Raw genomic sequence first — 12,100 nt, 5'->3', positions numbered from 1 at the left:
TCGGGGGGATCGGGGGATATAGATAAGAAAAGCAATCGAACGATAACGAAGGAGGAGGCAACGAAACTGCATCAAAACAACGCAGAAAACGAAGAAAAATCTCACACAATTCCCATTATGTGCATGTCAACTGCAGTTAGAATCAAACCCAAGACACACACACACAACCAAATAGAACAAAGCGATAAAAAACAAGTATGGCAAAATAGGAAAAATAAAGGAAAAGCCAAGAAAAATCGGAAGAAAAGCAGCAGGAATAAAGCTGAAAACGACACCCAGTCACGTTTTTGGACAAAAAGAACTTAATCCCGGCAAGTGGGAGGAAGATGAAATCGAGAGCCGCCAGACAAGACGTGCCAAAGTCCGGCAGAAAGGATACATACGTACGTATATATATCCTGGAATAGATTTATATATATCCACCCACTCACCCATAAAGTTCAAACCCTTGGACACACGTTTGTGGACGAGGCGAGCAACGAAACGAATTAATCGAAGTTAAATAAATCAATGTCCTTAAACATTGCCACCCACAGATTTACTGACTTCGACTAAAGGAACACGAAGTAAATGGAACAAAAGACAAAATGTTGCACAGGATCAGGAATGCAACTAAAACAAATCAATGCAACTGGTATCCTTGTAAATCTGGGTATGATTTCTTCAAATGAAACAGCAGCACAGCAACTTGATATGAAACGATGATCAATTTGATATTATGTGGTATCAATATTGATATGCTGCATCTTTACTTGATATGCTCGAAATGTAAACAACATGCCAGTTTGAATTTAACTTTAAGCACTATTTCGCTCTATTTAGAATAGCATCTTGTCGCTCCCTAATCTTTAAATTTTATATTGCGATATCATTCATAAATCTATTCATTAATTAAAAAGTAAAAATACATTTAAAATGAAACCATATGTACCTACCTTACTAGAGAACATTAAAAATCTGTCACCTGAACCGTGTGACAAATGCTTAGCAATGCTTCAGTGGCAACTAAAAGTCATGACCAAATAAAATCAAACTCAAACTGTGCGAAATTTACGTCCTTTCACAGAGGCTGCATTTGAAATTGAAATTCGCCTTTTCCTTTTGCGCGGCGAAAATGCAAGGGGTGCGGAATAAAATTAAGTGAAATTTTATGCATTTTTCACGCTCAGTGCAGCAGCTAAATAAAAATGTCAAGAGCACAAAGTTCCTGGGAGAAGGAAAGTAAAAAAAAGAACGGCCGATGAAGGCGTTAGATAAGTGCGTTACTTTTCCCTTTTCCGGGGAGACATTGGACAGCTGGTCTTAGGGTAGGGAAAAGCTTTTCAAAATGAAGTTCTCAAGGCAGCCAAAAGATAACGAAAACGGGGACGAAGGCGGCAAACAACCAAAGAAATCTGCTAACTGACCAAGCTTTCCCCTAAACTCCTCCCCAAAGAAAACCCCACTTAACCCCGATTTCTAACTCACGCTCTCTGTGTGAATTATATTATTTCTTTTTCTTGGTTTTTGGGTGGATTCTCATCTGCGTTTCTCAGTTTTTCCTTTTCTGGTTTGGTCAGCGAGTTAGTTTTTTATAAGGCGGAGGTCATAAATCACAGGCTCGACTAAAAAAGTGGGCGTCGGGGGTGCGATGGGCGTGTCGGTCTTAATGGAGAACTGTGACATATGGTCTTGTTTTGGGGTGGAGTAAATTCACAATTGAATATGGTTGGGGTGGTTTATCCGCGGAAGCTTAAGGGTATATAATAATCAATAATTAAAATCTTTAAACGAATTTACGGCAGATTTGTTTTAAATTTATTCACCTTAATTATGTTGATTAGAATAAGGTTGATACAGAAAGACAATTTCAATTAAACGTAATTTTGTTTGTCTACGAATGCATTTTGATCAACATTTCTAAAATCTGTTAAATCTTTATTAAATAGAGTTCATATTAGCAGTAAGAAACCATTTTCATGTGCCTATTTACAAAGTTCATTATCACTTAAAATAGTTAAAAAGCAATTTATTTTAATTTCTCTTTAAATTGTAGCGACATTTCTCCGCAGGAAATCTTAATTTTATCATAGTTGGCTGCGTTTCGTTAGCCACAAAAGCCGCGGAAAACTTGAAAATGCGAAACCAAAAAGGCCACAAAACATTTTACGGCACACCTCGGTCCCTTCCCCCATTTGCAGTTCACTCAATATCGAATTAAAAGCTACCTGTTTCTACCTTTTCTCACCTGGAACAAAACAATCCGAAAGGGGAACCGCAGAAAATCCTTCTCGCTATGCTTCGGTTCCTTCACCCTGAGAGCCCCCCGACCCCATAACGCCCATTTATCCCGTATTCTGAAAATACTCCCCGTACTATCGCCGAACCGCAAGCGCTAATAAATTATGACCCCAAGCGCTTAACCTTGCGTCGCTCTGGTTTCCAGGTTTCCACCTTTCCACCGCCACCACCCACATCCCCCTTTAACCTTCACACCTCTCACCTTTATCTGCTGGCCGCAGTGCAACAAGAACGGCAACCATAAAACCGCAACACCCGCAACAACATAGAAAATCCAAAAAGAGGCGGAAAAGTTAAGGGGGAAAGGGGGAGGGAAAACTGCCCGCTAACGAAATTTAGTGCCCCAAAAAGGATAACAATTTCGGGGAGCCAGAAGAAAGAGAGGCATTAGCCCAGAAATACTTGGCCGAAACGAAAAGGAAATTTTTTTGGTTGGTACTTTCTTTTTTTTTTTTGCTGCTGTTGGTATTTTTAGTTATTTACGACTTTCTGGTTCAGAGGTCAACCATCGCACTTAAAAATGTCATTTTGCATTTTGTTTGGTTTAAAGGAAAAAGCGAGACAGCAACTAAAAAAAACTAGGGAAAATGCAACAGACAAAAGCTGGCAGCAAAAAAGAAGTTGCCAAAGTCTAAGGATATGGATGAGGTCCTTTAGCCAACTGGTAGCCAAAAACTGGGTTACATTTTGCCATCTAAATGGAAATGTTGTTAGCAGGAAGTTTTGCTGGCTTAAACCGAAAAAAGAGGGTAAACAAAAATGCATCATGCAAGAGGCGAAAATGGTGTTCCCCAAAAAAGTCGAAATGAAAAGTAGTTCACTAAAGGAAACTTTGGAGGTAGTCTACCTACAAAGGTGAACCGAATTTCTTTAGGTTTAGATATTTTGTGCAATGTTTTGAAAGTAAATAATAAAAACGATCCTACTTTAAAACAAGAGAGAACGCTATAGTCGGGTTGTTGTCCCGACTATCTAATACCCGTCACTCAGCTAAAGGGAGTGCGAACGCTGTGTCGGGTTGGTGTCCCGACTAATAATCGTAACTCAGCTAAAGGGAGTGCGAGGGAGATAGATATATAATTTTTGATTGCGTATAACTTTTTAATGAATGGTCCGATTTGAAAAATGTCTTCTACATTTCGATAGGTATAAATATACACAACAAAATTGCATTTATACTTCTCGGAAATCTTTAAAGATGTGGGCGCAGGACCCATTTTAAAATCGTTAGTGGGCGATTGTGGGCGTTAGAGGGGGCGTGGCGCTCGGCTAAAATAAACTTGCGCTGCGTAGGAAGCCAAAGAATATGTGTGGGAAATCTCAACCTTCTAGCTTTTGTAGTTTCTGAGATCTCAGCGTTCATACAGACGGACAGACGGACAGACGGACAGACAGACAGACAGACAGACAGACAGACAGACAGACAGACAGACGGACAGACGGACATGGCTAGATCGACTCGGCTAGTGACCCTGATCAAGAATATATATACTTTATGGGGTCGGAAACGCTTCCTTCTAGCTGTTACATACTTTTGCACGAATCTAGTATACCCTTTTACTCTACGAGTAACGGGTATAAAAAATATTGAATATTTTTTGAAGGTTTAATTTAAGGCTAAGTTCAATATATTGTTTACATTTAAGAAATTTAAATATTCTATTTCCAGCAGCCCCCTACTATTCGATTCCTTGAACAAATTTCGTCAGCAAGGAAAAGGAAAATTCGATTCCAGTTTATTTTTCTCCACGATTCGTTGTAGGCCACGGAAAATGCGGACCGCCTCCTTTTTTCTACTTTGCGCTGACATAAATAATAACTTTGAAATGCAATTTGTGTCGATTTTGTGTTTGTGACTTGCACAAGTCTCTCTTAGCTCTTTTGCCGGCGACAAAAATAATGGCAATAAAAGCGAACATTCTCACATGAGCACTTGGGGAGTGGAGAAGGAAGGAAAAAGCTGTGACTACTTTTCGTTGCTTGTCATAAATCATCAACACAACGCGCCACTTAAGTGCTTCTAAAACTGTTTTGTCCCACTCAGATTTCCTCCTCCTGCCACGCCCCATTTTTCGGACACCACTGACCAGAGCTCAAATGCCACGCCCACTTTTACAAAAATAAGGATGAACCTGTCAGCAGCAGTCGGAAAACGGGCAAAAAGGAAGAACAGATGGAAAAGCTAAATAGACAGTTGGATATGAAATAACAATGAGGCAAAATAAACAAAACGTTTTCGAAATACAAAATATACAAATACACAATGGCAACCAGACAAGAATGGAATCTCTCACAGAAATATGAATAGAAAAATCGGAGCAAAATGGCAATTGGAAATGAAAAAGATTAGAAGTGGAAATGTCGTTATGAATGTATGGGGGGAAAAAGAGCACATCAATAAAAATAGAAACTTGACTGCAGTTGAGAGGCCTCAGAAAGAAAGAGGCTGAGAAATGAACAGAACAATGAATATATTGAAATAATCAAAATGGAGTTAAGGGCGGAAGCTACGAAACTGCGTTTATCTTCATTTGCAAAGATTTAAATTTCAATAAAAGCCAAATGACAGGCGGAAAAAATGTACAAGATAAATTCCTTTCGTCTGAAAATTTTTCATTTATTTTACTTCTGATATTTATATCACGTAAAAAAATTAATTTATGCATTTAAAAGAAAAGTACTTTTTATACCCTTGCAGAGGGTATAATGATTTCAGTCAGAAGTTTGCAACGCAGTGAAGGAGACGTTTCCGACCCCATAAAGTATATATATTCTTGATCAGCATCACTAGACGAGTCGATCTAGCCATGTCCGTCTGTCCGTCTGACCGTCTGTCCGTCTGTCTGTTTCTACGCAAACTAGTCTCTCAGTTTTTGAGCTATCGGGATGAAACTTTCCCAAAAGTCTTCTTTCTATTGCAGGTAGTATATATGTCGGAACCGACCGGATCGGACAACTATATCATATAGCTCCCATAGGAAGGATCGGAAAAGAAAACGTTAAAAAAATTCTAGCTTCGGTGTTTTTTGAAATATCACCTACTTTTGGGGATGATATTTTTTAAATATTTCTGAATTTCGAATTAATTATTTAAAAAATCGGACTACTATATCATATAGCTGCCATAGAAACGATCGGGAAATTAATGGAAAAGTAATAGGAAATAAATTCTAGCTTCTTTCGTTTTTATTGTATTATCTTCTACTCTAGGATATGACTCTTTTTAAATATTTCCGAATTTCAATTTTAATTTAATCAAAATCGGACGACTATATCATATAGCTGCCATAGGAAGGATCGGAAAATTAATGAGATTAATGAAATTAATTGAACATTTTTGCGATTTGTTAATTAATAGGAATGATCTGCAAGGGTATTTAAGCTTCGGCTGGCCGAAGCTAGCTTCCTTTCTTGTTAATCATAGATTTAAATGTTAATCCTCTCTTAAAAGTTTATAAGAATAAAATTATAGTAAATTAAATTAAATTATATTAACCAGGTTTTAGTGAGAAATACATTTTGATGTAAATAATATCGAACATTAAAGGATTACAAAATGTTCTATTTAAATTAAACCTGAATTTAACGAGAATTTAAATCAATAGAATAAACGCTTTGTACAATACATAATCTCTTAAATAAAGGCAAATTTAATACTTCGAATTGTATTATTTAATTCAAAAGATCCCCCCTACTCCTCCCCACATTTGTGCCACAATCTCCATTAGCAAAGCTCAAGGCTATTGAAATTTCTGCTCAAACACAAATAGCGAACAAAAAGCAATTTGCTGATGAAATGAAATGGCAATTGCAAGTGAATGCAATTAAAAGGAAGGGAAGGAGACATAGAAATATGTGTGTGCACTGAATGTACGACGTTCGTATATTTGTGTTCTGGCTAGACCAATATCTCATATTAATTTTGTCTGTACTTCTCTCTCTTTCCATGAAGGGGACGATGAAGTTTTGGCGGAGCTTTTGGCTATTTACCGCAACAAATTCGGGAGTAATTTATCAGCCAGACAAAGGCGATGAATAATGGGAGAGAAGCTATACAGTGGTCTGTCGAAAGTACGAACCCTTTGCAAGTCCTTATAGTAGTGTGACTTGTTTTAGGAAGAACCTTTTAATAGAGCGAAAATTAGTTTACTCAAGTTTAGTACTAATACAATAAAAAAATTTAAACATAGTAAAAATGAATTAAGCCAACTGTATCATAAAATTGTTGTATAACATTGTAACAAATTTAATTTCGCTAAAGTATTGAAATGTTAATACTATACAAAATTGGAATGCTTGTAATTATTTCCTAAGAAACAAGGATATCTAAATGGCTCCTTTTAAAATATTTCGTTTATTGCTAAAAAAAAAAGCTTTCCTATAACTATAAGCATTCCCGCCTGTAGAAAGATTTTACCCCATTATGACAAATGTTAAGATTGAAATATAATATTAGTAAGATTCCATATAGCACTCACCCTTGCTAATTCCGGTGGCCTTGTCCCTCAGAACGTTGATAGAGTGCACCGCGCCGTATTCCTCGAACATTTCGCGCAGCTGCGACTCGTCCATCGACTTGGGCACTTGGCCGACGAACATCTTGATGTTGTCCGGATCCGGTTCCTTTTCGCCGTACGTCACCGTGGCGTCCGTGTCCAACCGGAAGCAGGCGTCATCATCCACAAGTGCGACGACATTACGGTTGGCGCTGCACGGATTGTTGTTGTTGTTGTTCACCAATCCGGCGGCGGACATTATACTGTTAGAGCCCACGGAAACCAGCGAGTTGTTGTTGTTGCCTGGGCAACCCAAGCTCGGATTGCTGTTGTTGTTGCCGCTGCTCCCGTTATTGTTGTTGTTCAAGAGCGACGGGTTGTTGTTGTTGCTGTGTATGGGACTATTCGGCAGGCTATTTGTAGCACTGCTACTCTTATCGCTCATACCAAAAGCACTGCGAAAGAGAAAAATAGAAAGGAAAGGGAATAATAAGTACAGTGTTTTAGCTGTTAGATAGAATAAGTATAAAGTTGGTACAAGTGTTATTTATCATAGAAATTCCTTATCTGTAAAATACAAATCATCATTAGGGCCATTAGAAATTTGATTTTTTAGAAACAGTTTACAGCAGTATTTTAAAATTTTGTTTCTTTATAAAATAAATAATAAAATACTTAGTTTTTAGGCTAATTTATATTAGTAGAGTGAATAAATATGCATTTATGTAAGAAATCTCCGAAATAATTTAACATTTATATTTATTTTAAATCTTACAGGAATATTACAAAAATAATATTTTCATAATTATAACTCTGCTTAGAGGATTGTCTCGGATTTTGAATTTCCCATTGATAAAAAATCTAGTTAAGTAAAAATCGTCTATAACTAGTGCCCACTGTAAACATTTACAGTTAGCCCCCACACACACACTTACTCCATGTAGATATCGTTGCTCTTCTCAGAGAAATCGAAAATCATGCGGCGATTGGCCAAAAACGAAGCGCGACTGCTGAACATATTTGCGATCTCGATTTGAATTTTTACACTGTCGACGCGAATAAAGAACGGGAAAACTTAAAACTTTTATTTTTTAATTTAGCGTCAGCCAATGACCAATACCAATACCAATACGCTTCACGTTTACTGTCAACGCACACGGACACTCGAGGTCGGATTGATTAAATTAAGGGCCTAAATAAATACTACCACTTAACACGGCACTCGGAACTCAACGTGACTAATTAAAAAAGCTATATATTATTAAATATATAATCGCAGCGCCTTCGCTTCTCCTTCTTCGTCCTCGCACTTCCTTTCCGGGCAATCGTCGATGGACAAATGAACGAGAAACCGAAGTGGCGAATGGAAGGGGACAGCGGACAGGTGGAAGGCAATTTTCCAGTGGATTCCAGCGAGAGCGTGGGAGACGGAAACGGCGAGAGTTCTGGACCCAAGGTCAAAAAATGAAGCGAGAAAGAGAGGATCACAAGTTAATGGAGAGCTATGTAAGTCGAAGGTGGGAAAGAGCGAGAAAGGCGATGTGTTCTAATCACAAGGCTATCAAAACCGTGAGAAAGGGAGACAATAAGAGACATAGACCAGATAACGGTTTAATTTAACCCTCTAACTAAAAAAGTTAACCTCTTTTTTTTGAGACTACTTTCAAAATACCCAAAATTTAAAATCTTCCTTTAATAATGATTTATCCTTAACGAAAGAACTCTATATTGGAATGAGACAGTGTATGTACAGCTTAATTATGTGTAATGTGATACGTTGCGACTTGTCCATTATCCTCAAATGGACTTTAAAGCTAATTCGTCGACTTAAAACAACTTCGACTTCGGCTTGAGTGAGCCTTTCTTGTTTGCCTTGACGATTTTCTGGCCGAGTAAACCTCAAATAGCATTAACCTAATGGCCATTTGCTTGTGTAAATAAAAGATTTTAGCTTTTTCGGAAGGAATTGGGTCAGCTGAAACGCGATGAGCAAACACTTGGACAAGGACCTCTACCACACCTGATGATTAAACGGTTTCTGTCTCGTAACACGTACAGCTGTGAGCCAAATACTAGTGTTCACGAAAAAGAGGGATTATTTTCAAATATCTAATTATCCCAAAAAGCAGGGCGATAGATTGGGTTAAGAGTTTTAAAAACAAATATTTTGTTTTTTACATTCAAACAAATACTAGAACGTTGACCACGACTGTGTGTGTGGGAGTGTGCCTGAAATATATTAGCTAAGAAGGCAAAGGTAGGATGGGATCGGATAACAGGGCGTGGCCTTTAAGGAGGCGGAATGCAGACAAATGGATAATGGCAAATTGGTTTTTTTTACGTAATTAGAAATTTGGGTTGACGTGGAGAAATCGTAAAGAGTAAGTATTTTTGCATGCTAAATTAAATGGTGTTGGCTAAAGAAACTTGAATTAAAGAACATTATAAAAAAAAAAATATTATAAACATTTTATAATTTTATTTGTATTTTCTTGCTAGATTGCCTATTATTGGCAATGCCAAATTATTTTAAATTATTTTTCCAGGTGTAATACTGTAATTCCCGTTAGGCGGTGTTTTTGTCTCTCCCACAAATTTGCCTCTTTGAGGCGGCTGTTCCTTTTTAATTTTATTTTGTCTTTTAATTTCTTACAAGTTTCACTTTTATTTAGCAAATTCTTGTCATCCCGTTCCAGTCTTTTGCTCCCTCAGCGACTTCTTTGATGCATTTTGTAATTTGAACTTCTTCTTTGCTCTTTGTTTTCCAGACTCAAAACTTTCTTGCGCCCTCTCTTCCCACTTAACCCTTTCTTGGCTTTTTCGTCTTGACTTTAATTTAGTTAAAGTTTGTAAGTCACTGGGGGAAGGGACGTATGCCACGCCCCTACACTAGACGGCGAAGTAGAGGCGCTTCTCTGGGGAGGGTCTGTAATTGCAACGACCCTTTGACACATTTATTGCATTTCTTACTCTTATCCACAGAGAAAAATACTTTATAAGATGTGTACAATATCAATGAAATATTTAGAACTAATTTTATAGTCTAAAAAAAATACTTATACTTCTATTGTCTTACATTTCATGTTCCCTTTTTCCAGTTATCTTTTTAAAATCTATCTATGTTGTCCACATTTTCGCAGTGTAATCTGTACATGATCCAAGTTCAGCTTAGGATCCAATAAAACATGCAGTTGCGACAATTTTATCCGAAACTTTTATAACCAAAAAACAAAACTTTTCACCCCAACAAAAACAACAACAAAACATCCCTACGAAGAATGAACGAGTAAAACGAACTGAACTTTGTTGCTATCGAAGTTCAAACTGCAATTCATCTTCATCAGCAAAAAGTATGCAATAAAATTGGCAAGCTCGTGACATCTGCAATATTTTGACCTCAATAATACCCATCAATAATTGCGTGTAACCAAAGGAAAATATATGTATATAGGAAATAAAAAAAACATATTAATAATATAGTCGTTTAAAAATTTTACTGAATAATAATATCCTAGTTGTATTAGAGAGAAATAAAGATATGAGTGCATCCCATTCCTAATATGCCGAACGTTTTTGAGTACAGGGTATCTCAGAAAGTTCCTTGGACTTAAAAGGACTATCGCATTTGTTTGTCAATAATGCACCCCAAAGGCTGAAATCCAGTTACAAATTGAAGATTTCACTCTTTAAATTTTTAAGCAAACTTTGGCCCCGTTCCTTCGTTTACTTTTTCTTAGCATTTATCTTCATTTGTCTGAGCAGAAGGAAAAGGCAGAAGGACCTGGTCCTGAAGCAGCTGTCAACAATTTGCCGACCGCAAAATTGTCGAGGGAACCAAGTGGGAGTGTTTGAAATTTGGCATTGGGATTCTGCTTGGACCACGCCTGCGATTCTCCCGAGAAACTCACTAATTTGCTTGATTACTCCAGAGAATATCCGGCGGCGGGGAAATTTGAAATCTATTATAAAAGTTTTTTAGCCTCAAAATGAAGGCTCACTTGGGATCGCCGACTGAGATGCTGAGTGGGAGGAGGGCGGGAAGGGAAAATCATCTTCGACGGTGTCGACATGGGTCAACACTTTGACAGGCACAAGGACAAAGAGTCAGAACTTCTCCAACAAAAAGGCGAAGAAAATGAAGAAAATGTAGTATGTATCAGCTGTGAGGCACTTAAAAAAATTAATAGACTTAGCAAGAACGAATATTTAAAAGTTGTACCCACAGCAGATATTATTAAATTAAATTGTGCTTCTAATAATGTGAAAAAAAATACTTTATACTGTCTGAATATAATAAGATAAAATCTGTTACTAATTAAGAACATTTTTACCGACAATATGAATTAATAAATTTGGAAAAAAGAAAGAAATTATTTTTGATATTGTCTGTTATATGATGAGCTTATTAAAATACAATTTTTTTTTCCAAATTTTTTGATGTGCATGGTAGCAGCTGAAAAATTACTTGAAAAACTTTTGCTTGTCTTCATCTTTTTATTTTTTGTTTTTGGTATCTCTCTTTTACTTTGCAGGTGAGCTGAATAATTTTTTTTATGTCTAGCGTCTGCTCCACAACAAATCAAGTGCAAAGTGGAATCTTCCACTTCATGTTATTGTTGTTGTTGAGAAGAGTGAACTTTTGATTCTTGTTATTTTGTTTCTCATTGCTCTTTGTTCTCCTTGATTGGTTTTTTGTTGGTAGTGCGGTATACTAGAGAAGGGAAATCAATGGGAATGGAAGAAACCGAGTGGATTTTGTGAAGAGCTTTAACATTGTAATTTCTGAAGTGGAGCAAAAGAAATTGAAGGACTAACGAGGACGAAAGGTTAATAAGAAGTCCTTTAAGGCTTAGGCGAAAAGCATCTGAATGCTTAAAGGAAATAGGATTTTTATGTGAATAATATTAAAAAATATATAAAATATTTTATTTACTTTTATTTTATTTTTTTTATTTACTTTTTTGGTGACTAATATTTGAAGATAATTATAAAGTAGCCCAAAGAAATCGAAAATATGCAGATAATAATATCTCCTTTTGCCCTTATTTTAATTTAACAATAAAGTTAAATTTTTTTGACACCCTATTTAAATATCTTATCCTATTTGCCGTTATCTCATCATCACCAAACTATGTATATAAGATATAATCAAACATGTACCCCATTTCTTTGAGTTTTAAGCCCCCCTTAATAACCCAAACTTCGCGGTTTTTAAGCAGCTTAAACTCGCTTTCAACCCAAGTCTGGGCTTTCCTTTGATCTGCCCAGGAATAACCTTTTAATACGACTCAAGTTCAGGAGACTATAAATTACTGAACCTCCCA

General features: G+C 36.8%; 1 protein-coding gene across 2 annotated transcripts in view; it reads right to left on the bottom strand.

Annotated features, from left to right (window-relative positions):
• The window catches only part of bru1 (bruno 1), a 125,520-nt gene that overhangs the window by 45,534 nt on the left and 67,886 nt on the right, over positions 1-12,100 (bottom strand). Inside the window, exons 1-2 of one of the 2 annotated variants that reach the window (XM_070215312.1) lie at positions 7,712-8,093; positions 6,759-7,231 (exon numbers count right to left, since the gene is read on the bottom strand). In XM_070215312.1, coding sequence (XP_070071413.1) covers positions 6,759-7,231; positions 7,712-7,794 — 556 coding nt within the window. In that variant the 5' untranslated portion in view covers positions 7,795-8,093. Of the gene's footprint in view, positions 1-6,758; positions 7,232-7,711; positions 8,094-12,100 lie in introns of those variants that run through there. The other variant, XM_070212711.1, reaches the window with a different exon arrangement.

The sequence above is a fragment of the Drosophila takahashii genome, chromosome 2L (assembly GCF_030179915.1).
Source record: "Drosophila takahashii strain IR98-3 E-12201 chromosome 2L, DtakHiC1v2, whole genome shotgun sequence".
Lineage (NCBI taxonomy): Eukaryota > Metazoa > Arthropoda > Insecta > Diptera > Drosophilidae > Drosophila > Drosophila takahashii.
Note: the sequence above shows the minus strand (reverse complement) of the source record. Positions and strands in the feature narration are given on the sequence as shown.